General features: G+C 55.6%; 2 protein-coding genes across 3 annotated transcripts in view; both read left to right on the top strand.

The window, feature by feature from the left end:
• The first annotated feature begins 1,511 nt into the window (after nucleotides 1-1,511).
• On the top strand, nucleotides 1,512-8,977 carry MMP9 (matrix metallopeptidase 9). The gene is made up of 13 exons (XM_004370553.2): nucleotides 1,512-1,697; nucleotides 2,295-2,527; nucleotides 2,837-3,003; nucleotides 3,300-3,428; nucleotides 3,518-3,691; nucleotides 3,919-4,092; nucleotides 4,486-4,662; nucleotides 4,743-4,898; nucleotides 5,687-5,996; nucleotides 6,119-6,258; nucleotides 6,821-6,971; nucleotides 7,056-7,159; nucleotides 8,659-8,977. Exons 1-13 carry the CDS (start codon nucleotides 1,560-1,562, stop codon nucleotides 8,778-8,780), a joined length of 2,175 nt encoding a protein of 724 aa, XP_004370610.1. The 5' UTR covers nucleotides 1,512-1,559; the 3' UTR covers nucleotides 8,781-8,977.
• Nucleotides 8,978-11,763: 2,786 nt separating this feature from the next.
• The window catches only part of SLC12A5 (solute carrier family 12 member 5), a 37,468-nt gene continuing 21,408 nt past the window's right edge, over nucleotides 11,764-27,823 (top strand). The window contains exons 1-6 of one of the 2 annotated variants that reach the window (XM_004370287.1): nucleotides 11,764-11,954; nucleotides 25,065-25,159; nucleotides 25,513-25,644; nucleotides 25,993-26,139; nucleotides 26,946-27,000; nucleotides 27,498-27,628. In XM_004370287.1, coding sequence (XP_004370344.1) covers nucleotides 11,834-11,954; nucleotides 25,065-25,159; nucleotides 25,513-25,644; nucleotides 25,993-26,139; nucleotides 26,946-27,000; nucleotides 27,498-27,628 — 681 coding nt within the window. In that variant the 5' untranslated portion in view covers nucleotides 11,764-11,833. Of the gene's footprint in view, nucleotides 11,955-19,431; nucleotides 19,636-25,064; nucleotides 25,160-25,512; nucleotides 25,645-25,992; nucleotides 26,140-26,945; nucleotides 27,001-27,497; nucleotides 27,629-27,823 lie in introns of those variants that run through there. The other variant, XM_004370288.1, reaches the window with a different exon arrangement.

Here is a 27,823-nt window from a genome sequence, read left to right as displayed (position 1 = left end):
AGATAGCTAGGAAATGGCAGAGCTGGGATTGAAAACCAGGACTGCAGGACTCCAAAGCAGATGCTCATTAATTAGTGAACTTCAGAGCTTTAATTTTCCTGTAAAGAAAGTTAATTGTCTCCATCCCATAGACTCCTTTATGAGATAAGCATGTAAAGTGGCTGGCACATAGTAGGCCCTTTAAATACACTTGTTAAATCATTATCATCGTTCTTCCCAAATAAGGCAAATGTAGACCCTGCCCCATACTTGGCAGCAGTGAGCGAGGAAGACTGGTAGTTAATGGCATGTTGTTGTTGTGTGCCGTGGAGCCAATTCTGACTCATAGCTAACCTGTATGACAGAGTAGAACAGCCCCATAGGGTTTTCTAGGCTGTAATCTTTATGGGAGTAGATTGCCAGGTCTTTTCCCCCATGGAGCCTCTGGGTGGGTTCGAATAGCTGACCTTTCGGTTAGCAGTCAAGTAATTAACCATTGTGACACCAGGGCACCTTGGTTAATGGCCTAAGTGGTGACAATTGGAGCTGGAACAGGACTGGGGAACTGAAACGGCGCCCTGCGATCATCCCACTCCCTCATTTTTCAGTTGAAGAATCTGAAGCCCAGAGAGGGGATGAGACTTATTCCAGGTCACACAGCAGATTAGAGCCAGGCCCAAGGCCCAGGTCTCCTGATCCCAGGCTGCAATCATTGTCTTGGCTCAGATAATTAAAAGCCATCAAAAGGGCTTGCAGCGTGCACCATACTAAGCATTTTATGTGTTTGGTCTCATTTTATCCTCACATCAATTTAGGGACAAAGAGCCCTTTTTACAGCTGAAGAAGCATTCGGAGTGGTGAAGACAGTTGCCTGAGGCGTGAAGAAGAGCGTGAAGCCATATCTGCTGGTTTCCAGATCCCACAAACTCCCCCCTTTATCACCCTCAAGATTCAGCCTGTCCAAGACAATGGCTTGCCCCGGCAGAATTCCCCAATTTCTGTCTAGCAGCGTCCACTCCTTCTGCCTACAGATGGAGCAGGGAGAGGAAGCTGAGTCAAGGAAGGCTTCTAGGGAGGAGAAAAGAGTACAGAGCCTGGGGGGTGGGGGTGGGGGTGGGCAGTGTCACAGAAGGGCAAAAGGGGTAAGGACCACTAGGCTCTTCCATCCTCTTCCCTTAGGCTAACCACTTGGGACCTTCAGACTGAGGGCTGGGGTAGTCCTGAAGCCTTGTCCCCCTCCCTCCCTTTCATACAGTTCACACAAGCTCTGCAGTTTGCAAAACCCTCACCCCTCCCTTACAGCCTGCGGTTTCCTGTGGGTCTGGGGTCCTGCCTGACTCGGCAGTGGAGACCGCGGGCAGCGGGGAGAGGAGGTGGTGTAAGCCCTTTCTTTGCCTTCTCATGCTGGGGCTGGCACACACACACACACACACACACACACACACACACACACACACACACACATCAGCCCCTGAGTCAGCTCCTGCCTGGCGGGGAGGGGCGGGGTCACTGATTCAGTCAGTAGCAGCTCCTTAAAGCCCCCAGGAGCACAGCTGCAGTCAGACACTGCTACCCTCACCATGAACCCCTGGCAGCTCCTGGTCCTGGTGCTCCTGGTGCTGGGTGGCTGCTGTGCCGCCCCCCGACCTCGTCAACCCACCTTTGTGGTCTTCCCAGGAGACCAGCAAACAAATCTTACCGACTTGCAGCTGGCAGAGGTAGGCAAACACACCAGTCTAGAGTTGGGGAGGGCTGGCCAGGAAGGTGCTCAGGGTCTCCAGGGAGGGCCTGGGACCTCAGAGGAGATGCTTTGCGGGGGGGTTATAGGATGTGATGGGCATCTCTGGGGAACAGAGGTGTCCAGGGGCAGGCACTGAGGTGGGAGGGGTCCTGTGGAGGCTCTAGGCAGTGATGGCTAGGGATGGTCAATGGGGATTTGCTAGGTGGGCAATGGGACATGGTGCCTGAGGGGAAGAATTGGAGGATTTTGTGGTGGGCATGGCCTGGGGGTGTGCAGGGTGGGTCCTTGGTTTTCCAGGGGTGAGCAGGGATGAGCCCTGGGGAGTCTAGGGTAGGCATGGGCAAGGGGCATCCAGGAGTGGGAAGGAGCTGAGGATGCCTAGGGTAGAGGGGGAGTCCTGGGTGGGCAGAAAACATTGGTACCCAGGGTACCAAGTTCTGGGCACAATGCCTTATTGCTAGTCCCTGGACACCTGGACAGGTGGAGTGGTTGCCAGTAGGGCAAAGAAAGGGGTCAGGCTCTGGGATGTCCTTGGCTTGCTCAGCTACATGTCATGGGCTCCCTTCATACGCAGGACTATCTGTACCGGTATGGCTACACCCATGTAGCAGAGATGAACCGTGAGAAGACATCCCTGGGTCGAGCGCTGAGGCGTCTCCAGCAGAACCTAGCCCTGCCAGAGACCGGCGAGCTGGACAACGCCACCCTGGAAGCCATGCGAGCCCCGCGCTGCGGCGTCCCGGACTTGGGCAGCTTCCAGACCTTTGAGGGCGACCTCAAGTGGCACCACCACGACATCACATACTGGTGTGCGGCTGGGCCCCGCGGGGGGCGGGGAGGGCACCCTGGCGGGCCAGCGGTGAACTCGTTCTGTCTGAGACGGGTCTCCGGGTTTCGGTACTTAACGTGCACCTAGTGCAGGGGCTCCACCCCTGAGCCTCCGTTTCCCTTTCCCGGAAATGGACTTCGCAATCCTACCCTACCGGCAGGGCCAATCTGCAGGGTCCACAGAAAAAAATGCGCCTGAAAGCACAGTATAGATGAACGCGTGGAGCGCAGAGAGACGTGGGGTGTTGCAGCTGCCCTCACCCTGGCCTCACGCTTTTCTCCCCGCAGGGTCCAAAACTACTCGGAAGACTTGCCCCGCGGCGTCATCGACGACGCTTTTGCCCGCGCCTTCGCGCTGTGGAGCGCGGTGACACCACTAACCTTCACCCAGGTGTACCCACAGGATGTGAAGGACTTGAAGGACGTGGACATCGTCATCCAGTTTGGGTACAAGGGTGAGAACGCGAGAAGGGGAAAGCCATGAGGGTCCTGGACAGCAGGACAGAGGGGGAAGGAAGGACCACCCAGAGTGCGGAGGGGGCAGTGGAGCCGGCTTTCTCTTCCTGGCCCGCTCAGCCTTGGCCGCCCCTTGCCGGTGTGGCGCCCCCTCCCGCGGGACACAGCCCAGCGCCGCGGCACAAGGCTTGCAGAGCTGCGCGCAGGCTGGGTTCTAGCCCGCACTGACCCTTGGCGAGCGCACGATCTGAATCTGTACGCGGCTGACTCCCTTCCTCTGCACCCATTTCTTCAGAGCACGGAGACGGGTATCCTTTCGACGGGAAGGACGGGCTCCTGGCACACGCCTTTCCTCCCGGCCCCGGCATTCAGGGAGACGCCCACTTCGACGACGACGAATTGTGGTCGTTGGGCAAGGGCGTCGGTGAGATACTGAGCCACTCCAACCCCCGGGTCCCTTCTCCCCTCATACCCGTCACCAGCCACCCTCACCCTGTCTTCTTCCTCCCGCAGTGGTTCCTACCCGCTTTGGAAATGCAGATGGCGCAGCCTGCCACTTTCCCTTCACCTTCGAGGGCCGCTCATACACCGCCTGCACCGCCGACGGCCGCTCCGACGGCATGCTCTGGTGCAGCACCACGGCCGACTACGACACCGACCACAAGTTTGGCTTCTGCCCCAGTGAGAGTGAGTGCGGGGTCGTGGCGAGGGGTGGGGGCGCCCACCACTCTCAGGGGCCAGAACTCTGGGTTCTTATGCCAGCTCTGCCACTAGTGTGTGACCTGCGAGTCACTCTCCTGTTCTCTAGGCCTAATGTCCTTATCAGTGAAGTGAGGAGAGAAGGGTTGGACTACAGACAGTCTGTGCGTCTATTAACTCTTAGCACCTCAGGGTGACAGTGTGGGCCTCCCCAGGACTCTACACCCAGAACGGCAATGCGGACGGTAAGCCCTGCGAGTTTCCGTTCACCTTCGAGGGCCGCTCCTACTCTGCCTGCACCACCGACGGCCGCTCCGACGGCCAACTCTGGTGCGCCACCACCGCCAGCTACGACCAGGACCGGCTCTACGGCTTCTGTCCCACCCGAGGTACCTCCGCCCAGCCTACCAGATTCAGCCCCGTCCCCTGGTCCTTTATTGGTCCCTGAAACGTGGCTCCTCCACCCATCAGTTTGTCTCACCACAACTCATTGGTCCTCAGGACCGTCATGACTCCTCCCACAGCCACAACTCCTCCCCCTGACTTCCAATTGCCCCGCCCCATCCACCAAGGCCTACCCTTTCTGCTCAGCCTTCTGCCTCTTCAGTGGCTCCTGCCCCCCAGCCCCGCCCACCACTATTGCCTTGTCTCACCTGAGGCCCGTAGCGCCCCCTAGGCTTTTTTAATAGGTCACCGAGACTCTCCAGCTCCTTCTTTGGCCCTCCCCTGGATCCTTATGCGATCCACCTATCCCACTCACCCAAGGCCCTGGGTCTCTCCAGCTGACTCAACAGTGACCGGGGGCAACTCGCCGGGGAAGATGTGCACCTTCCCCTTCGTTTTCCTGGGCCAGGAGTACTCGACCTGTATCAGGGAGGGCCGCAGAGATGGGCGTCTCTGGTGTTCCACCACCTCGAACTTCGACCGAGACAAGAAGTGGGGCTTCTGCCCGGACCAAGGTGGGCGGAGTTCCGAGGCTCTGGGGCTGGTGATTGGGGTTTGGCCCGGCCTCACTTCTCAGGCTCCCTTTTCCCTCCAGGATACAGCCTGTTCCTTGTGGCGGCGCACGAGTTCGGTCACGCGCTGGGCTTAGATCACACGTCGGTGCCGGAGGCACTCATGTACCCCATGTACCGCTTCACCGAGGAGCACCCCCTGCATGAGGACGACGTGAAGGGCATCCAGCATCTCTACGGTGAAGCTATGGGGCAGGGATGGAGGGAAGACAGAGAAGGGAGCGGCTCTGCCATAGCACCGGAGAAAGGACCCCCAACATCTGGGGGAGAGCGGGGTCCAACCCCTGCCCATCAGTGCTTGGAGGTGGTGATTAAGATCCCAGACTCTGGGGAGGAGAGGAACGTGGGTTCAAAAGCCAGTCCAGCCACCTCGTGGCTAGGTGAACTTGGACATGTTACTTCACCCTTTGATGCCTCAGTTTCCTCACCTGCAAAATGGGTTAATAATGGTACCTGCCTCATAGGATTGCTTTGAGGATTAGATGAGTTAGAACAGTGCCTAGCACATAGTAAGCAGCATGTAAGTGTTTGCTATTTTTGTTATCATCACTTGCCATTATCATTAGTATATTTCCTCATTTAAAAAATGGGATTATTCAAGTATATACTTCATAGGGTTTCTATAAGACCAAATGAGCCAATGTGAGTTTATAAAGCTCTTTACGTTAAGTCTGGCAAATGGTGAGCTCTCAAAACACACTTCTTTCTCACCAGCCTGGAAGGGGGAGGGTTCTCTCTGTCTGGTGTCCCCTGACACAGTCCAGGGATTGGATAAATATGTCTTGAATGAAAGGTAAATGTGTGAGAGGAAGCGGCCTGCCTGTGGCTGGGGGAAGGCAGGCGCTAACATCTCAGGTGAGGTGGACAGTTTATGCCAGATGGAGGCCCACTGACAGGCTTCGGGGAGCCTCCCCGGGTATAGGGATGTGGGCGAGCGGGGCTTGCTCATCCAGTGCTGCTTTTTTAGGTCCTCGCGCTGAACCTGAACCACGGCCTCCAACCACCACCGCACCTGAACCCCAACCCACGGCTCCCCCGACTGTCTGCCTCACAGTACCGCCGACTGTCCGCCCCTCAGAGCGCCCCACTACTGGTCCCACTGGCCCCCCTTCAGCTGGCCCCACGGGTCCCCCCACTGCTGGCCCTTCTGAGGCCCCCACCGCTAGCCCTTCTGAGGCCCCCACGGTGCCTTTGGATCCAGCGGACGATGCATGCAACGTGTACATCTTTGACGCCATAGCGGAGATCAGGGACCATCTGCATTTCTTCAAGAACGGGTGAGGTGGTAGGGATGTGGGTTTGCGGGAAGGGGCTTGGAGATGGCACCTGCCTATCCCTTCCCTCTCACTGGTCCTTGATCCATGACTCAGTGCTTGCCCCTCTCTTTTCACATCCCCAGGAGGTACTGGAGACTCTCTGAGGGCAGGGGCCGCAGGGCACAGGGCCCCTTCCTTATCTCGGACACGTGGCCCAAGCTTCCTCCAAAGCTGGACTCTGCCTTTGAGGACCCGCTCACCAAGAAGGTTTTCTTCTTCTCTGGTTAGTTCCCACTTCTCTTTCCCCGTCCCCCACCCCTCGCCAGTGAGGAGGACTGAGAATTGGAGGATAAGCCATAAAACATCTTTGCGCAGATTAGAAAAAGCAGCACCCTCCTGGTGAATGCAGTTTAGCAAGTTTATAACCAAAACCCAGTTGCCATCATGCCAATTCTGACTCATGGCGACCCCATGGATGTCAGAGTAGAAGGGCACTCCACAGCGATTCCAATGGCTGTGAGCTTTTGGAAGTAGATTGCCGAGGCTTTCCTCCAAGTTGCCTCTGGTGGACTGAAACTTCCAGCCTTTCCGGCAACAGCCAATCGTTTGGTTACCCTTAACTATTTACACCACCCAGGGATTCCTTTGCGAGTGTATAGGGGACTGATTTCAGCCTTCTCGCAGCGCACCCTTGCAATCCCTACACTGCGGCTCTGCCCTTGCGTACAGAGCGTGCAGGCACAGCGACCTGAGCAAGGCCTCCCTGGGTCCTCCCTCCTCACATTTAAGGATAATGTGGGCCCCCTCCCGGGTCGCCAGACCGATGCGACCCTTTTCTCCTGCAGGGCGCCAGGTGTGGGTGTACACAGGCGCGTCGGCGCTGGGCCCGAGGCGGCTGGACAAGCTGGGCCTGGGTCCGCAGGTGGATCACGTCACCGGCGTCCTTCCTCGGGGCGAGGGTAAGGCGCTGCTATTCAGCAGGCAACGATTCTGGAGGTGAGAGCCACGGCGGTCGCCGGCAGGGGGAGCCCGGGCGCCGTCCGCCTGCCGGCTGGCTCAGCACCTGTCTGCTCGCTGTAGGTTCGACGTGAAGACGCAGACTGTAGATCCCGAGAGCGTCGCCTCGGTGGACCAGATGTTCCCCGGGGTGCCCTTGAACACGCACGACATCTTCCAGTACCGAGGTGAGGGTGTGGTCTGGGGACGGGGGAGGGTACCTTGTCCCGCTTCTGGGCTCCCCTGCCTCAGTAACTGGTCAAATTCTGAGCAAGAAAGAAAAAGCTGTTGGAGATTGAGGCAAATACCCCCGCACGGGTGAGATCCCTATAGCGGCAGAGGCCTTCCCCAGGCCATACAGGAAGTCAGGGGCACAGCCAGGGCTAGCACCCAAATTACCTGCTTCCCCGGCTGGAGGCTCTTCTCCCTCCCGCCCCTCTCCCCCACCGCCCCAGTACAGGACACATGGTTTGCACGGAGACACATTGCTTTATTAAACAATATTTATCAAGAGCCTGTAATGTGGTGGGCACTGTGCTGCCACTGGGGATGCAATGATAAATAAGACAATCCATAGCTGTGTGTCTTTGGGCAAGTCACTGCCACTCTCTGAGTCTCAGTTTCCCCATCTGTAAGATGGGCAGGATAGTTGGAGTTATACTTGCGTTCTCTTTTTCTCTTACTGCACACATTCAATCAGTTGGCCAGTTCTGTTGACTTTGCCACCAAAATATTCTTTTGAATCTTTTCACTTTTGACCATCTCTTTTGCTAACACCCTTGTCCAAGCCATTCTGGTTGTCCAATATCTTTAATATATTCCCTGGGAGTAGGGATGGGTTAGGAGTGGAAGGCAGTGGTCAGACTCATTCCAAGGTCAAAGAAACCAATGCGATCTGACCCCCACTCTCCGTCCTCAACTTCTCCCATTACTCCTGTTATTCACTCTGCTTCTCCCACACCCACCTTCTGGCAGTTCTTTGAACATATCAAGGTCATTCCTGGCTTAAGGCCTTTGCACCAGTTTCTCCCTCTGTCTGGAAGGCTCGTCCCCCAGATTGTCACCTGGCTGCCTCCCTCTTATCCTTCATGTCTCAGCACAAAGGCCACTTTCCAAAGAGGCCTTCTCTGACCCTCATTATCATTTCACTTATTTGCTTTTCTTTCTTCCATAGCTTTTTACATTGTCAAAACCAATCTCATTGATTTACTTGGTTGCTTGTTAATTGTCCGTGTTGTCCCACTGCAGTGTAAGCACCAAAGGAACTGAGATCATGCCTATATTTTCTCTGCTGTATCCCCAGTGCCTCAAATAGTGCTTGGCACATAGTAGGTGCTCAATGAATTTCAGTTGAATAAATGAATGAATTAGTTGAATGAATGAGTGCATGTTGAATGAATTGTTCTGGGCATTGGAATAGGTCAGCCATTCATTTATTTGTTAGTTCATTCACACAATGTCTGCTGAGTGCCTACTGTGTGCCAGGCTCTGTGCCAGTGCTTTGGACATAGAGGTCTGTGCCTTCCAGCATCTCACAGGCAGGTGAGGGAGATGGAGGTGTCACATGAAAACCTTGGAAAGATCTAGAAAGGGCAGGAGGGATGATTGCAAAGATCTTGTTCCTGTTTCTGGATGTGTATGTAGGAAGGTTGGGATCACCAGTCTCACACCTGCCTCTCCCCTGCAGACAAAGCCTACTTCTGCCAGGACCGCTTCTTCTGGCGCGTGAATTCCCGGAATGAAGTGAACCAGGTGGACCAAGTGGGCTATGTGACCTTCGACCTCCTTCAGTGCCCTGAGGAGGAATAGGGCTCCCTATTGTGTTTTGGCAGTGAAGTGAGCGTCCCTACGGGGACCATACCTAGTGGGGAAGGAGCCAGTTTGCCGGATACAAACTAGTGGGTCTATTCTGGGGGACACGGAGGAGTGGAGGCGGGCTGGCCCCCTCCTCCCACCTTCCTTTTTTGTTGGAATATTTCTAATAAATTTGGATTCTCTAACCTTCAGAAGCGAATTTATATGTACATGTGTGTGTACGTGTGTATGTATTTATTTAACAGATAGAGTGCTTATTATTTGTCAGGCGATGTTCTAAGCATTTCATAAATATTAACATAGTCAATCCTTAAGGAACCCTGGTGGCACAGTAGTTAAGCACTTGGCTGGTAATCAAAAGGTCGGCAGTTTGAACCCACCAGCCTCTGCTCTGCGGGAGAAAGACGCGGCAGTCTGCTTCCATAAAGATTACAGCCTTGGAAACCCTATGGGGCAGTTCTACTCTCTATGAGTTGGAATCTACTCGATGGCAACGGGTTTCTTTTTGGTTTATTCAGTCCTTAAAAGAAAAAAACCAGTTGCCGAGTTGATTCCGACTCATGGTGGCCCCATGTGTGTCAGAGTAGCACCGTGCTCCATAGGATTTTCTGTGGCTGATTTTTCGGAAGTAGATCGCCAAGCCTTTCTTCTGAAGTGCCTCTGGGTGGACTCGAACCTCTAGCCTTGCAGTGAGCAGCTGAGTGTGTTAACTGTTTGCATCATCCAGGGACTCCATTCAATCCTTACAACTACCCTATTAGGAAAGTATGCTATGATTATTCCTATTTTACAACCAAGGAAATGGCTCACCCTCATCAAACATTTTTTGAGCCGTGACTTGGAGCCCGGCCCTATGCTGGGCACTGGAGATAGAGAGATGGTCAGTCCTGAAATGTAGGAATCATTCGTTTAAACTTCTTACCCTAGTACAGTGTTTCTCAACCTCAGCACTATTGCCATTTGGGGACTGGGTGTTTCTTTGTTGTGGGGGGCTGTCCTGTGCATTGAAGGATGTTTGGTGTCTTCCCCCAGGATATGGTGGGTTGTGGACAGGGATCTGTGGCCAGATGCTAGACCAACTTAGGGTCAGTCGCCCCACCCCCTCCTCTGGTCTCCATGGGAGGCACTGAGGTGACGGTGAACCTGTGGCTTATGGCCAGGGAGCCTTGGTGCAGGTCAGGATGGCACAAGTGGCCTCTACACACTAGATGTCAGTAGCACCCCCTAGATGTGACTACCAAAAATGTCTCCAAACATTGCCAAGTGTCCCCTGGTGGGCAATACTGCCCCCAGTGGAGAACTGTTGCTCTAGCATAATCAACATACAGACAAATACACCTATCACAAGTGTAGGTTTCAATAGATTTTCACAAACTGAACACAACTGTGTAACCAGCACCCAGATCAAGAATCAAAACATTATCAGCACCCTATAAGCCCCTTCATGGCCCTTGCAATCCCTATCCACTTCTCCCCAAGAATAGCCACTATCATGACTTCTACCAGCTTAGATAGATTGACTATCTTTGTACTTTAAATAGTGTCATACAGTATACAGTCATTTGTGTCTGGCTTCTTTTGCTCAATGTTGTATTTGTGCGATTCATCCAAATTCTTCTGTGAATTGTAGCTTGTTCGTTCTCATTACTGTGTAGCATTCCATTGTGTGAAGGTATGACAATTTGTCCATTTTACTGTTGTTGGGCATTTGGGCAGTTCCCTATCTGGGGCTATTATGAACAATGCTATGAACATTCTTGTAAATGACTTTCGGTGAACACGTGCAGCCATCTCTTTTGGGTATATACCTAGGAGTGGAATTGCTGGGCCAAAGGGTATATGTATGTTCAGCTTCAGTAGAGACCACCAAACAGTTTTCCAAAGTGTTTCTGCCTATCTACACTCCCAGCAGCAGTGTATGTAGAGTTTCCAGGGGTCCTCCTTGACTCCTTCCTTTCCATCACATGCCACACCCAACCCATCTGCAGATGCTGTTGGTTCCAAAACATCTGGAACCAGATGACTGCCACCACTCTAGTCTGGCTGTCATCACCTCTCATTTGGTCTGCAGGAATCTCCTAGACTCCCAGCTTGCACTCTTGTTCTTCTTTAGTCAAATCTTCACCCAGCAGCCAGACTGATCCTGTTAAAACATGAATCGGATCACATAATTCCCCTGCTCCAAAATCTCCAATGGCTTTCCTTTTGGATTAGAAAAGAATCTGGGCTCCTCCTTGAGGCCTCCAAGAGATCAAACGATGTGCCCACCTCTCCTCCTCCACTCACTCTGTTTCACTGGTCTTCTTATTGATCCTTGTACAGTACAGGCTCCTTCCCACCCCAGGGCCTTTGCACTTGCTATTTCTTCTGCCAGAGAACTCTTCTCTCAATCTTTGCATAGCAGTCTCCTCACCTGTCAGGTCTCAGCTCAAATATCACATCTTCCGGTAGGCTTTCTCAGTTCTCAGACCACCCCCTAACGTAGCCCTTCCCCCTAGTCTTATCCCATGGTCCTATTTTCTTTTCTTCTCTTCTGAACATATACTACAATATAAAATTATCTTGTCTATGCATTTGCTTGCTTGTGATCATTCCCCCTCACACCTCACTAAATTTAAGCTGCAGGAGTGCAGGAAGCCAGTCGGTCTCATTCACTGCTGTATCTCCAGTGCCTAGCACCGCACCTGAAACACAGGGAGCTATCAATATGTGTTGAATGAATGAATGAACCCCAGGTGTTTAGGAGACCCTAGCAGAGGCAGCCCGGGACTCAGGCGGCCGCACACTAGGGCCCCCTGGATAGCAACGGCTCTTTGCTGTGGGTGGGCTCCTCAGGCGCTTCTGGTGGAATAGAGAGCCCGGGGCCTCCGAGCGAAGTCGCCGGGTTCAGGGAGGCCCAGCTGAGCGGGCACTAGGACCCTGCGAGGCGCCGCGGCGAGCAGGGGGCGACGGGCGGGGGGATCCGCTCTTTCTGCCTCACAGAGCCTGGATGCTGCCACTTGTGCGATCTGGGCCCGCGCCCTGGCCGCCTGCTCGCTTTCCACGCCATGAGCCGCAGGTTCACCGTCACCTCGCTGCACCCGACAGGGCCAGCGGGGATACCTAACCCCGAGTCCAGCCGGCGAGCAGCCACAGACCCCCGCCACGTCCCGCGGGAAGACGCCAAAGGTAGAGGCCGCAGGGGGCGGGGCCGAGGCGTGCCGGGAAGGGGGCGGGACCTGCCGTGTGGGCGGGGCGAGATGAGGGAGGGCATTGGAGGGGCGGGTCTTCTGTTGAAAGGGGTGGGGTCCGGGCTGGGGAGGGTCCCAGCTGAGGGCAAGAGAGCGGCGGGGAGCCGGGACCAGGGGAGGGGGCGGAGCCCAAGACGTGAAGGGGCGGGGCCAGACCAAGGCGGGGTGGTGGGAGGGGGCATAGGGAAAAGGGTAGCACCTGGGGAAGAGCTGGGTCCGTAGGCCAAGGAGCAGATCTTGTGATGGAGGGGCTAGGGTCAAGGGGGCGGGGCTGGAGGGTACTAAAAGAAGGGGGGCACATCTTGAGTAGGGGACGGGACCAGAAGGGAGGAAGTGGGCCCAGGGAAAAGCGGGGGGCGTGTGATTGGGGGGGTTGGCCCAGGGCAAAGTGAAAGGGGCGGGACTAGCTCGGTTAGGGGGCGAGAAAGGGCGGGACCAGAGGGGATGGAGTGGGGCTAGGGCTGGGGAGTGGGATCAGAGCGCGAGGAAAAAATGCGTCTGGGTCGCTGAGGCATGTCGGCGAGTCTTTAGTGCCTGGCGGGTCCCCGGAATGTCGCAGACAGCGCCCGGGGATCCCAGGAAGAAGATGGCAGAAAGAGAAGTTGATTTGGATCCTGGGCAGCCAGATCCAGGGAAGATCCCGCGGGTACACCAGCCCTGACCCGCAAGGACCCACTTAGCTTTCTACACCAGCTCCCGTAGGGTTGGGAGGAACCAGTTCACAGGAGGTTGGGGGCGTCTTCCTCTCGGGCCCGGTGCATTGGTACCCGCAAGGGTACAGAGGAGAGGGGAAGGGAAGAATCCTTCTAACCTTCGTTGAAGAGGTAGCATCTTGGCTGCACACACAGTCTCCTCGTCAGGGGCTGCTTATCAGGGGTCCCCAGCCTGGCTCTGCGCCCCTCAAGACTGGCAGGAACGAGGCAAGTCGGCTTGGAGTGGCCCCAGCGCGGGGAGGAGGAAGAGCCTCCTCGGGACGCCAGGGGTCGCTGCTGAGCCGCAGGTGGGCTCGCCCTGGCCCCAGCAAACCCAAGAGCCAAAACCCTAAGAAGGGGCCTCAGGGACTTCTTTGGCAAGCCTCCTCCTTGTATAGATGACCACATCCAGGCCTAGAATTTCCCAGGGCTCCAGCTCCCTGAACCAACTGCCTCCTGGACATGGCCACTCGGATTTCTTGGGCTCCTTCTGCTCTTCACCTTCCCTATAGTTTGTCTGCTCCTTTGCCCACTTTCAGGAATGACATTACTATCCTCCCAGGACTGAAAGTCAGAAATCTGGGAGCCATCCTCAATGCCCCTTTTTCTCTTCTCGCCAAATCTAATTGATCCTCCGGTCTTGGCCACTTCATCTCCACAACTTATCGTGAACCTGGCCACATCTCCCTATCTGTGTGTCACCACCACCCTGGTCTGAGCCTCCAATCTCTCTCCCATGGCCACGTCCACAGCCTCCTCACAGGTCTCCCTGCCTCTGGTCCTGCCTTACCCACCCTCCACACAGACTCCCAATCACTTGTAGGATAAAGACCAAACCCCTTGATTTTCCATTCAAGCTCTCTCCTCTTCTGCTCCTGGTGTCCCCTCCCCCGCCCCCATTAGCCAGGGAAACTCCTACTCACTCTGCGTTGCAGCTCATTTAACCTCTTCTGAAATCCTTCTTTGCTTTCCCTCATTCCCAGGCAGAGGTAGACATTTCCCACCATTAGAGCACATATCTCAGTGATGGCATGGCAGTTATGTACTGGTGGTGCAGTGGTTAAGAGCTCGGCTGCTAACCAAAAAGGTTGGCAGTTTGAACCCACCAGCCACACTCCTTGGAAACCCTATGGGGCGGTTCTACTCTGTCCTGTAGGGTTGCTATGAGTCAGAGTGGACTTGACGACAGCGACAGCGGGCTTGGTTTTTCGGTTTCTCCTCCTTTGGAGCATCTCGGGGGCAGGGACCATATCCTTTTATCTTTGTATTTTGAGTTTAAAGTCCAGAGCCTGGCACTTAGTGGGTGCTTAATGCTCACTAGACAAGAAGGGAAGTGGGTGTAGGCTCCTGCTTCTTCTGCCCCTGCCTTCTCTCCTCCCACTCCCCGTCCCCTGGCCTGGGAGTAAGATGGCTCTCTCTCTTGCCCCAGGATGCTTGCTTAGCCTTTCCACTCACACCCCCATGCTCCTGCACTGTTGAAGTAAAGCACAGCCCCCAGGCTTTGAGTGTGCAGGTGTGTGTGCAAATTGGATGTGAGTCTGGAATTCTCTGTGCTCTGTGTGTGTGTCTTCGGGTGTCTTCAAGGGGAAGCGTCCCACACTAGCTCTGATGACCTGTGGGCTGGTCAGTGAGTCAGTGCTTGTGTGTCACCGTTTGCCAGTGTGCTGATGGGCATGTTGATGAGCGTATTTCAGTGTGTCTGTGGGGGTGCGTCCCTGTGTGCAAGTGTGTGCTGGAAGCCCCATTTTGAGAATGATCTGGATGACTTTTAACCTCTTACGCTGTGAGACAGCCTCGAGCACTTCTTTCCTGGGAGGTCACTTCATGAGGAAGCAGAAAAGCCTCCCTGAGGGAACCCAACATCTGGTGGCATCCTTTCCACAGCTGTGCTGGTGCCAGCCCTCTGGCCCCAGGGAGATGTTCTCACCACTTCCTGTCCTCACCCAGGTCCAAAGGGAGGGATGGCAACACGTATAAAGTAGAGGAAGGGTCGGAGGAGGTTTTGCAGGTCAAATGTGTGTGAGCACTGTCCTTCACTCTGGGCCAAGGAAGTAGGGTTTGCCCCTGGGGGGTGCTTCCTGCTGTCAGGGAGGTCAGCTATAGGTGGGGACATCACTTACAGGAGGTGAAAGAAGCTAGTCGGAGGCTGAGCCTCGAGTCCACTCATGCTGCCTGCGGCCCCCATGCCTCCGTTGCCTCATCTGTACTATGAGAAGATGACTGTGACCTAGAAGTGTACCTGGGAAGAGTTGTTACAACTCTGAGCTACTCCTCTATCCCTTTCCGCCTTTCCACAGTCTGCCTCAGTTTCTCAGAGAGGAAGACAGGGCAGTGGAAAGAGCTCTGGTCTGGGTTCAGACTAGTAGGAGGTGAGGTGTGTCACCATGGAGGGAGAGGGAGCCAGACCATGATATCCATCCATGCTCAGGCTCTGTGATGTGGCCTTGTGCATATTGCTTCTCCTCTCCGGGCCTCAATTTCCCCACCTCTAGTATAAAGGAAGGAGCCCTGGTGGCACAGTGGTTAAGAGCTAGGCTGCTAACCAAAAGGTCGGCAGTTCGAATCCACCAGCCGCTCCTTAGAAACCCTATGGGGCGTTTCTACTCTGTCCTATAAGGTCACTATGAGTCAGAATCCACTCGATAGCAATGGGTTTTAGTATAAAGGAGCTGAACAGGAAGTTATCTGAGGGTCCTTCTAGCCATAAAATTTTTTAAAATGATCTTTATGATTATTTGATAATCTAGAAGGGTGAAGTTCTCCGCCTCCTCCAGACCCAAATCTCAGGCTTCAGTCTCTCCATCTGTAAACTGGGAAGAATGATGCTGTTATTGGTGCAAATGTCTGATCTGGAGATCACCTCCAGCCTGTCCAAGGAGTTCTCCGGTTGCCCCTTCCTCAAGCCAGGGCTCAGAACCTCACTGCCCGGTACCTTGGCCCAAGGTGAGCCCTGGGAAACTCCATGGCAACAAACTGGTTATGAACGGGGCTGCAGTTGCCATGGTGATAGGCTGCACTCTCTATTTCTCTTCCCCCTCCTCTCCCCTCCCCTCTTCTCAATGAACCAAAGAGATCTGCAGGTCCCAGCTCTCCAGGTGGGGTGGGGGTGGGGGGTGGGTACAGTGAGAAGGGGGTCCAAAGTGGGAAAGTGGAAAGACAGGGCTGAGATACAGGGGAAGGGGGGCTGTTGGGGTGCTGTTGCCATGGTGACAGGGCTGCAGCCTGTTAATTCAGCCCCCGGTTGCCACGGAGATGGCAGTGGTTGACGCGCTCTGTGGCGAACCCTGTGTGTATGTGTGGGGTGCACTGTGCGCTGGACTCATCAATTCACTGTGAGGGGTCTGGGTTTGAAGGATGGGATAGGCAGGTGGGGGAGAAAAGGGGGAAGGAGGGGGCTTGGGGCCTTGGCCCCAAGAAGCCAGACAGAGCTGGGGGTGGTTGGGTTAGGTCATGGGGGTAAGAATGAGGACTGAGCCATAATGGGGAACACTGTGCTGGCCTCAGTTGGAAAGAGATAGACAGGTGGCTCCAGCTTCTTCATCCTTGCTTAGTGGGTGGAGCCTTGGGCTGCAGGTCAGGGAGCTGGATTCTAGTCCCCAGTCTGCCATAATCTCACCCCATAAAGACAATTTGTACCTTCCATTTCTAGACTCCAATTTCCCCATAAATGGGGGAGTGGTGACAAATAATTTGTAAAGTCTCTTCTAGCTCCCTAACCCTAAGATACCCAGGAGGCAGCGTCTCTGAGGTTTTTTCTCTCTGAGAAACATAGGATGGGAGGGCGAATGAATTTCAGAAACTCTGAGTTCAGAAATAGGACCCTGCCTAGCTTTGCATGTTTGTTGCTTTAGCGAGAGGGTTACGCTGGTCCTGGATCTTGCTAGGGCTCTGGTTGGGAGGGGCTGCTGGCCTGGCAGCCAGATTCCTGGGGCTTCGAGCTGAGGGATCACCTCTTGTCGGCCAAGGCCAGGCTGGCAGCACAGGAGGTGCCTACAATGTTTTCTCAAAGTCCACTGCAGAGGGTTGGCCTGAGGCCAGAATAGGGCCCAATCTCCTTGAGTGGCGAGAGGTGTGAATCGAGGGGCCGGGGTCTCCCCTTGGGACGTCTCCTCACTTGGCCTGGGATCCTCAGGAGGGGCTGCTTGACTTTAGTCTGGGAAGAATGGAGAGAGCACTAAGAGTTTTCAGAGCAGAGAGAAGTTCCATGGATTATCCAGCCCAACCCTTTCATTTTACGGATGAGAATACTGAGTTCCAGAGAGAGGAACTCAGTTTTGCTCTGAGGGCACGCAGGGAGTTTTGGGGCAGAGGACAGGATAGAACTACTGTCTCCTGAATCCCAGACACCTCTTGAGATGGGAACTCTGGTGAGGGTGGACAGATGGGGAACCCTGTCTTCACCTGTGTTTCCTTGGGATCTAGGTTTCCCTGTGGGTGGGCTCAGTCAAAAAATGGTTTCTCAAGTGGCTAGAGCGTCACTAGCTCTGGACCGCAGATGAAGGGAAATGCCTACAGGGGAACGTCCCAGACCTGGGATTGCTGAACAACCCCAGCTTCTACTTTATTCCACAGCACTTCTCAGACAAACATACTGCACAGGTTTTACTATGTTACGTGTCCCCATAGAGTAGCAGAAACCCCTAGTGATGGTGGTGGCGGTGTACGTGTGTGTAGTGAAGTGTTTAGAAATGCTTCAACACTGGCCTACCCACCTTCTATCCTTTTGACCCGTGTCACCAGTCCAAACTAATTTCACCTTTTTTTGTGGTTTTCTCTCTGGAAGACCCAAAGACCAGTTCTCATGCTTGGAATAGCTAGTTCTCCACCCTAAAGGGCACAATGCACATCCACAAAATCCAGTGGCAGTAATACCTTGTTGGTGGGTCCCTCAGAGACACCTCTGAGTCAGCTGCTGCAGACTCCATGATTGACCCAGTCTGAAGTCATTGACAAATTTGTGCAATGGAATCTGGGCAGCTGGCCCTGTTCATGGTGCTGAAAGTGCCCTGTCCTATAACGGGGTCTTCAGGGGTATGGATGACTTGTTACGGCCCTTGAAGGTCTTCTGGGTCCGTCTTCAGTTGCAAGAGGACAGGCCACTCCAGTCCTGCACCTGCAAGGCCTGACCCCAAGAAAAGGGAGAAAGCTCGTCTCAGACCCGATCTCCGTTCCTTTTTTCAGTGCCAAGAAGCTGCTGAGCAGCTTGGATATAACTGCATCCTTGTCTTTCTGTTGGAGGCAGGATCAGTTTAAAAAGGGGTTCTGTTGAGGAGGGGGTCCTAAACCAGAGTAAAGAGAAATGGGTTCTAGCCGGAGTTGTGCCACTCCCTGGCCTGGGTCCACAGGCAGCCATTTCCCCTCTCTGAGCCTTAGTTTCTTCATCTGCGAGATGAAAGCTGTGCATTAGATGAGATGATTGACAGAATCTCTCCAGCCCTGGAAGTCTCCTGGAGCTCAGAGGGCTAGTGTCAGGGGCTGGAGTGAGTCCAAAGATCATTTCCCCTTAATCTGCACCCACCCTTGGATATTTAGCTCTTCCAGAGACTCGCAGGGTCCAAACCTCTAATGCTGCCTCCTGAGATGTCTCCACCACTGGCTCAAACCTGGACTCTAGAGGTGATGGGAGTGGGGGGTGGTGTCCCAGAGTGATAAAGCTTCTGGGAGGCTGGTCTCAGGGGAGGGGGAAGAGTATGGAGAGAATGTCAGCTTTGGAAGCTTCAGAAAGCAATCGTGGATTATGGGATTAGACACTCCCAACCCAGGAGAAAATCTGATCCCAAACCGACAGGCAGCCTCATTCCCCCCTCCCCCACTCTGTCCCTGGCCATCCTTGGGACAAGCCTGCCTCCCTGGAGGCTGCACCACCCTCGGTAGGGAGTCCAGCTCTGGAACCAAGTGCTGCCTTCTCTCCTCTTACCCTCTCCTCCCCACGTCATTCCATACTAGAAGGCCCTTGTCTGTGGGCTCCCAGGACTTGATTTGGGGGTGGGATGCCGCTACTCCTGTAAGTCTAAGCACACTGAGAGTTCATTGCAGCCCTCAGGCTCCACCCCCCCCCCCCACTTTAAGACAGGATGGGCCAGACAGTTCAGCTCAGTGACCCTGAACCCCCTGGGGGCAGTATAGTGCTTCAGTTAGGCCCCTGGACACTCTACCCCTTCAGCTCCAGCCCCCAGAACAGCGATATGGGAGAGGGTCTGGTTCTCCTCCACTCTTCAGGGCTCCTCTCTCCAGCTTTGCAGACAGGCTCCCCAGGACCCCATATTCCATGGCGGCGCCTTGTCACTTCAGTCTCCCTCATCTTCCCGCCGCCCCGGGGTCGCCCCAGACCCTCAGCCAAGCGGCCGCTGCGGGGCCGACTCTCTGCGGCCGCGACCTAGTTCCCTGCCGTTATTTTTAGGGCGCGGGATGGCACCTGCCCACGTGCCGGGCCCCGCCTGCGCCGGAGAGTGTGTGGGGGAAGCTGCGTCTGCTCAAGGGGGGCAAGGCCCCCGTTTCCCGCAGCCCCCCTCCATCCCACGCGCAAGTCCCCAGTTTTCGTGTGAGGGGGCCGCCAGGCGTGCTCTGCCCGCCCCTCGTCCCCTCTTCTCCCTCCCCTCGTCCCTCCCTCCTGCGCTCCCCCCAAAACCCCGCCAGTGGCTCACGCCTCCTGCATACGGGATGAGGTGAGCAGCGCCGCCGCTGAGAGGGGGCGCGCGCGGGTGTGAGCGTGTGTCCGTGTGAGAGTGTGTGTGCGTCGGGCGGGCGGGCACTGCAGCTTCCTCCTCCGTGGAGCGGGGAGCGAACGAGAGCTAGAACGAGCGAGCGGCGAAGGCGGGCAGAGGGGCGCGGGCGAGGCGGCGCAGTCATCCCTGGCCCGGCGCGGCGCCGCCACCATGCTAAACAACCTGACGGACTGCGAGGACGGCGATGGGGGCGCCAACCCCGGTAAGCGGCGGTCCGGGGGTGGCGGGGGAGGGGGCGGCGGGGATAGGAGGCAGCTCTGGGGTTAGAGGCGGAGCGGGGGCCTCCTCTTTCAGAGAAGAGACTGGCGTTGACCCGGGCGGTGGGCGCCGGAGGCGGCCTGAAGCCTCTCTCCAATGGAATGCGCCCGGCGCTGTCCGAGGTTCTGGAATGCGCCGCGCCTAGGGTGCAGGACTGGAACCGAGGGGTTACTGTTGCCTAAGGCCGGGGGGCAGACGTAGGTTAGCTAAGCCGGGGAGGAGGTGGGAAGGGGATAGTGGAGCTAGAATGGGCTGACGTGGAGCTCGACGGAGTGGGAGGAGGGCGCATTTTCCCGTGAAGGGACCCTGGCGTCCTGGCGCATAGGGAGAACCAGCGGCGCCGGAGGGCGCAGCCTGCTGCAGTCCCTTACTCTGAGACTTCCAGCAGGAAGATGGGGGGAAAGGTGGCTATAGAAGGTTGGAGCCACAGGACAGCCCCTGTCCGGGCTGCGGTGTCTCCTTAAGGGGACACTTGGTGCAATCGGGGCCCCCTCCCCCAAGGCTGCCCGAAGTCCAAGCTCAGACTGAAGCGTACTTCCTCCGGAGGTTCTCGGCTCTACTTTGCGGAGTCTCCCGCTCCCTCTCGCTTCCCCGTGGGTTCCTATTCAGGACGGGCAGCAAGATCACCCTCCTTTTTCCCCTCTTTCCCCCTCCTCTGGGTACCCTGGGGCGGCAGTGGGCTTCCCAGGGCGGGGCAGGGAGGAGTCGCTCTAGTTGGCTCTGGAAGCTCCCCCAGCAAGGCCTTGGGAATGATGTCCCAGTGCCTGAGTACCCGTGCGGCGGCGCGGACACTGCAGACGCTCTGCGGTGGGTGCTGAGATTCACCAAGGAGTCGAGGGGCTCTGAGCAAGTCCTGTCGCTGCGCCCTCTCTCCCCTACCCTCCTCCGTGGCTTCGCTGCTCCGAGGTCTTCGCGGCCAGCCACTCCCTCGGGCTCCTGGACCCCCCGCCGCCCCCCAGCGGTCTCCGCCATCCATCACGGCTGTCAGCCGCCCCCAACCCCCACCCTCCAGCGGCGCTGCGTCCCCTGCGCACAAGCGCCACCAGCTTGGCTGTCTGCGCTCAGCGCCTTCAAAAGCTCCCCTGGGCATTGCCTGACCCTCTGGGCCAGACTCCCGCAGACGTCTCTGGGGGATGGCGGAAGGGTCCCAGGACTGAAACAGCGGGGTCTTCCAGAGCCTGGCAGCCTTGACTCTAAGGTCCTTTGGGCCCTGAATCTAAACCAGGGCCAAGTGGCCGCTTGGGAAGGCTGTGGACACCAGGGTCCCCAATCCTTTGTCTTAGATCCCCCCTTCCTCTGTAGGACTGAGTGACATACAGGGGCCAGAACTACCGGCTGGCCAGGACATCCATCTCCCCAGTGACCCTGGGATCACTTCATCCTGCAGCCGCCCCCCTCCCCCCGCAGCTTCGGCTGGAGGTGGGGGGAAGGGGGCTGGCAAAGTCGAGTCTGCGGCAGCGCCAGGCATCCTGACGCGGTGCCCGGGGAGCAAAGGGGGGTCATTTCCATCCAGGACCCCCTTCAGATGCCTCCACTCTGAGGACAGGGCTCACCCTGAGAGATAATCTCCCTGTGCCACCAGGCATGAGGGATGGTCCAATCCCCGAGCCCTGGCTTTTCTGCTCTGATGTTGGAGCCTCCTGGCCCTTGGGGCTTCCATGGGGTCTCAGGAGGCCTAAAAAGAACACCTATGTATGTGGAGCAGGGGTCAGCTAGGAACTCCCTTCACTCGAGCCTCTCCCCATCATTTTCCAGATCCTGAGTGTAGGAGGGCCACCTCTATACCATCTCTGTCTCTATAGTCTCCACGACCGGGAACTGGAGTGGTCGGGACCTGGGTTAGTCGTCCTGGGCCCCAGAGAGGGAAAGCCTCCTAGCAGGGCCTGGAGATGATGGTAGGGGGCGCTAAGAACCTCCTGGATTTGAGGGAATAGGGACCGTCAGACCAAGAGCCCCGGAGGTCTCTGATCCGAGGTCATGGGGGTGTATGGGGAGAGCTGACGCTGATCTGAGGAGGTCGGAATAGCCGAGTAAGAGGGTTCCTCCGCACGAAAGAAGAACCCAAGGACATTGTCCTCCAGGTCTCCTTTCCCCTTGGGGTCTGACGCCCCCGCCCCACCTCCCAGAGCTGGTCTGGGGATTCCCCCAGGCCCAGCCTCAGGCCCCAGGGGAGGCTCCTCAGTCCGCGTTGCTTGCCTGTTTCCTCCCCAGGAGCTCAGGCCGCCGCAGCTTAATTGAAAGCCGATTCGGGCTGAGAGCTCCCAGGGGGCGGGGGCAGGGAGGGCTCAGCCTCCGTCTGGCCCTGCCTCTCGCGTGCGCCGGTCGGCGCTCTCATCACCCTGACTCTGGGCTCTAGGGAATCGGGGCGAGTTCCCCCTTCGTTGTCCTGCGCTTTTGAGGGCGCGACGAAGCTTCCCACCCCTCCCGACCTGTGCGCCCCGCGTTCCAGAGACTGGACCAAATCAGCCCTGGAAGATGAGGTCGGGCGCCTGGCGTCCCGCCCAGAGCCGCCCCCTCCCCGGCCCTCATCTGCTGGCCCGGATCCGGCCCGAGTCTGGCTCCGCGCTGCGCGCGGCGTTACATAAGCGGCTGCGGGCGCGTGGCCGGCTCGGCTCGGCGTTGCGCTTTCGGCCCGCGTGGTCGCCATGGAGACCGGCACCGGGCTGCTTCGTTGCTGAGTCTCAGGCCTGGACGCCCCCCTTTCCGCTCCCCACGCGCCACTGGTCCCAGTGAAGGAGGAGAGGATTGGGAGGGGGCGTGAAAGGCAGAAGAGAAGGGCTCCCCTGGTTAGTTATCCGGCGCTAAAAGCGGACGCCACGGGAAAGGGACCCAGCGGCACAGGAGACAGGGCCCTAAATTTTTCGACTGGGAAAAGGGATGTGGGATGGGGAGCCCGGGCTGAGTGGGACACCACGAATGTTAATAATAATCGTAATTGTAAAAGAAGCAGTAATGCCAGCAATAACTACAGTTATGTGCCGAGGCACACTCAGTATGTATTTCATTTAATCCTCACAACAGCCATAGGAGTTTAGGACGATTGTTACCCCTTTGCAAAGGAGGAACGGAGGCTTGGAGCCTTTGTCACTCGCCCAACGTGAGGACACAGCCACTGAAGCTGGAACAGGGATCTAGGTCTCCTTGGCTCCAGCCCCTTCCCTTAAGTACTGGTAAATTTCTTCTCATCTCTTTCCCCTTCACCTAGGAAGTCCCCACCTTGGTGTGGTGAGAAGGGAGGCATCTTGCCAGCCTTTTAAAGGAAAGGGGAACCCATCCCTCTTATTTCTCCTGTTCTCTGGCCGCAGACAGCTCTTCTGAGTCAGGAAGGAAATTTACCTCCAAAGACTTTTTCCTGAGCACCTATTATGTGCTAGTTCCACAGGAAGGAGTTCCAAGAACTCATATACGTGAGGGGAAGAAAGAACTGGTAGTTCGTTCTCTGGGGGAGCAGGAATTCCTGCCTTGGTGGATGAGGTGGCAGTGGTGGCAGGAGAAAGTGGGTGGTGAGTTTCTCTGAAGCAGATGAGACATCACTTCCTCCCCCTCCCCAATTTTGAGACAGGATGGGATTGGGTTTATAACAGAGGGACAGGTCATGCTCTGAGGATGGGCCCTAGGTGGGTGACTAAGGAAGGTTTCCAGGAGGTAGGGAGGAGGAGGATGGGGAGGGTTTGGATAGATGGAGATGGGGAGGCAGAGATGTCAGGAGTTGCAGGGACCAGGAGATTCAGGATGCATAGGGCCTTAACTTCACTTGGGATTTGGTCAATGGGGAGTTTCTCCAGGGTCCAGACAGATGTCTACTACTGGGATTCAACCCTGGAACTGGGGAAGAGTGATGGCTGGAGCCAAGGAAATGGGTCTATGGAAGCTTCTTATCTCTCTCTGAGAAGACTCTCCCCTTTTGTCCAAGAGACCTTCTCCTTGGGTAATCTCATACAGGCCCATGGCTTCGCATACTACCTGCACACCTTTACGTAGATGATTCTATCTCTTTTCTCTTTTCTGAGTCCCACACTGATCCATATATCCAAGTGGCTTCTAGACTTATCCACTTGAGTCCTCCAGCCCCTCCTCCTCAACCAAATTCAGCATCTTCCCCACCCAACCTCCTCTTCCAGTCCTCCCCATATATTAAATAGCACCTTCACCCACCCATTCCCCTAAGCTAGAAACCCCAGGCATTATCCTAGATTCTTCCTGCTCTCCCTCCCCAAACATCTGGTATAGAATCTTTGCTAAGAATTCTTGAGTCTGTCCATTGCCCTACTGGCTCTGGTCTGGGTCGCCATCAGCCCTTACATGGATTACTGAAAGTTTCCCACTAGCTTCTGCACTCTTCACCTCAAGGCCAGTGTGATAGCTCTACAATACAAGTCTGTTCATGGCATTTCTTTACCTGAAACTCTTCAATGACTTCCTGTTGTCCTCTGGATGAGGTTCAAATTCTTTAACATGACCCAGCCGGCGCTTACCTTCCTAGGCTCACATTTTCACATTTCCCTACCCATCCTTCAGCTCCCCGACATAGATGTTCCTCAGACTCCAGCCAGATCAAGCTTCTTCCAGCTCCCTTAACCCACTCTGTTCACTCTCACCTCTGGGCCTTCGAACATGCTGTTCTGTCTGCCTGGAACACTCTCCCACCTCCCTCCCAGTCTGGCTCTTACTCATCCTTCAGCTCTCAGCTGAAACGTCACTTCCTCTGGGAAGCCTTTTGTGACCTCCCAGGCTGGGCTGAGTGCCTCCCCTGTATTTCCACAATCCCTTGCTGATCTTTAATCACAACACTTGCCACTCTGGGCTGGAAATTCCTGGTTACTGGTTCATTTCCCCTGGCCCTGGGCTCCCTGAGGGCAGGGATGGTGTCTGATTCTGTTTTATCCCTCTGTGCCCGTACTGGCACATGGTGGACATCCGATAAATGCATGGTGACTGAGGTGAGTGAGGGGTGTGGGAGATCTTTGGGGGGAGTCACCTCTCCAAGAAGTGGAGTATTCTTGGGACTTCAGACTGTAGCATCTCTTCATTCTCCCTGGGAAAAAGCATGTCCCCACCCCAAAACATCAGAATGGGGCCAGTTATGATCAAGATGGGGACCCTAGAGAGTCTTGAGGGTGCCCTGGTAAATGAAGTAAGACCCCAAAGAGCAAGAAAGCACTCACACCTTTATCAAATACCCATGCCAGGCAGTGCATTAAGCTCTTTATACATGCTATCACCTAAAATCCTGCAAGAGAGGTAGTATTAGCTCCATTTTTTTCCAGTGTACAAACTGAGGTTCAGAGAGTTAAAGTGGCCACACAGCTGTATGCCCAGGCGGATAGAGGACAAACAGCTGGTGCCAGACCCCTGACTCCTCTGCCTTCTCAGGTGATGGCAACCCCAAGGAGAGCAGTCCCTTCATCAACAGCACTGACACCGAGAAGGGAAAAGACTATGATGGCAAGAACATGGCCTTGTTTGAGGTGGGCTGCATAGGGTGTTGGGCCTCACCGACAGTTCATCCTCTCCATCCATCAGCTGCTCCCTCCCTCCCTAGGTTACAGTGCCCTACTCCTCATATCCCTCTTGGGTCCACCTTCTCCCTTGAGCCTCCACATCCCTCCTTCTCCTCCTGGATTTACCTCCTCCACCACTGCTCCCCTCTTCGTAGCCTACCATCTTCTTTCCCCATTTTCCTTGCCTATCCATCCCTCCTCCTCCCCCATCTCATCCCAACCTCAGTGATTTGCCCTCATCTTGCCCTCTGCCCCCTACCAGCTCACCCACTCACTCCCCTGGGCTCTCAGCTTCCTGACACCACCCCTTCCCTCTGCAGGAGGAGATGGACACCAGCCCCATGGTGTCCTCTCTGCTCAGCGGCCTGGCCAACTACACCAACCTGCCACAGGGAAGTAGGGAGCACGAAGAGGCTGAAAACAATGAGGGTGGAAAGAAGAAGCCAGTGCAGGTGGGGGACTTGGGGAAGAAGGGATAGGGAGGAAGGGAGGGTGGAGGGGAAAAAGGATAGGGGAAGGGAAGTGGAGTCTGATGGAGGGATAGATGATGGAGGCAGAGGGATGGGAGTTGGGGGATGAGGGTAGAGATGGAGGGAAGGAGGGAGGGGTGGGCTTGAAGGGTAGGTGATGGAGACAAGAAGGATGGGAGGTGGGAGCTGGAGGAGAGGAGGGAATGGGGGTAAGAATCAGAGAGAGGAGGGATGACGCAATGGGGATGGAGAGAAGAGGAGAATGGGGGAGGCGGAGTGGGCCTGGTGTATTGTTAGGGGCTGCAGAGACTGATGCTGGCCTCCCCTCAGGCCCCACGCATGGGCACCTTCATGGGTGTGTACCTACCATGCCTGCAGAACATCTTTGGCGTCATCCTCTTCCTGCGACTCACCTGGGTGGTGGGCATTGCAGGCATCATGGAGTCCTTCTGCATGGTGTTCATCTGCTGCTCCTGTGTGAGTGACAGCTGGGGCTGGGCAGAGGCCTGGAGGTGGGAGGTGGGAGCATGAGACCTGAGCTTTTTATAGGAACCACTGCTTATGATCTCTGAGAGTAAATTAGGTCTGACTGGTCCTTCCTGCATCTCATATCATCGGCTTGTCTCTGAGGACTATTAACCAGGTTTCACCTAGATCTGTGCGCCTGTGTATGTGTGTATAATTACACAAGTAATGAAGAATCATTGCGTCATTGATAAAAAAAAGATAAACATAAAGAAAAAAATAGAATTCACCTAAAATCTCACCATAGTCAACATTTTGGTAGGTCCAGACACCCAAAAAATGGGATTATGTGTCACAGACAGCCTTGTAACTGGATTCTTTCCATCCCCTCTAAAAAATCAGATATTCACTGAAAACCTACTTCTTGCCACATTTCCATTTCCTCACATAACCCTTGAGACCATCCTGTGCGTAAGGTAGCCAGTGCTGAAGTTATTATGTCCGTTTTATAGATGTGGAAGCCGAGACTTAGAGCAGTGGAATGTCTTGTCCAGGTCATCCGGCTCAGAGGCCAGGCTGGGATTTCCAGATCTCTCGATGCAACAGGGTGTGCTCTTTCCACGCACATGGTGAATAAGAGGTTTTCTTGACAAGAAGGACTTGGCAGGAGTAGAAGTTGGAACAGGACCAGGGAGAAGCTGAGCGGAAGGGAACTTGTGGGTTTGGCGGGTGTTTATGGGGTATAGGACTTGGCTCTCACCCAGGCCACCACTGCCCCCCGCCTCAGCCGCCACTCTGATTTTTCTCTCTCCTCACAGACGATGCTCACGGCCATCTCGATGAGTGCCATCGCAACCAATGGTGTTGTGCCTGGTATGTGACTGGGGCTTCCGGGAGGGGGAAGGGAGGCTGGAGGGTCAGTGGTGGGGCCTGAATGATTGGAGGAGGGATTGTGCCCTGGGCTTTTGGGGCCAGCAGGATCTGAGAGAAGCCATCTCGCTGACCTGGGAGCTGGGCTGTAAGTGTTTATGGGGTAGGTAGGGACAGCCCTATTGGGGATGAGGGAGGGAAGCAGTTGCTGGTGCTGAATGGGACTATGGCAGCCCTCCCCACTCAGCCTGGGACCCTCCTCTCCACCACCTTGTTTTCTGAGCCATGACCTCCTTAGAGGGGTAATTAGCAACTTGATAATTAGTGCTGCAAAATCCAGGCAGAGTTACTCGCTGGGTCTCCCACCAGGCCCCTTTCTAGAGCTGCAGTCTGTGAGGTCCAGAGCAGTGCCCTCCCCACCTCTGTCATTGAGCCCCCCCTCACCCCTACAGCAGCCAGGGCCCCTCACACCTCTCGCTGATACTAGGTTCTCTCTGCAGCTGGCGGCTCCTACTACATGATTTCCAGGTCTCTGGGCCCAGAGTTTGGGGGCGCCGTGGGCCTCTGCTTCTACCTGGGCACTACCTTTGCTGGGGCCATGTACATCCTGGGCACCATTGAAATCCTGCTGGTGAGAGGGGCCAAGGAGGCGGTGTGGGGCCCCAGGTGGTCAGTCAGTTAACCCATGATCCCGGGACACCTCCTCTAGGCCAGCTGGTCAGGAAGACCAGAGAGAAATTGGAAGTGGTTTTGCTTTGAAAGAGTTCACAGCCTAGTTGGGGAGACAAGATACAGTAATTATGTAACATAAACAGCTGTCATTTCT

Source organism: Trichechus manatus, unplaced genomic scaffold, assembly GCF_000243295.1.
Source record: "Trichechus manatus latirostris isolate Lorelei unplaced genomic scaffold, TriManLat1.0 scaffold00008, whole genome shotgun sequence".
Lineage (NCBI taxonomy): Eukaryota > Metazoa > Chordata > Mammalia > Sirenia > Trichechidae > Trichechus > Trichechus manatus.
The sequence above is the reverse complement of the archived record's forward strand: the minus strand, read 5'-3'. Positions and strand labels throughout refer to the sequence as shown.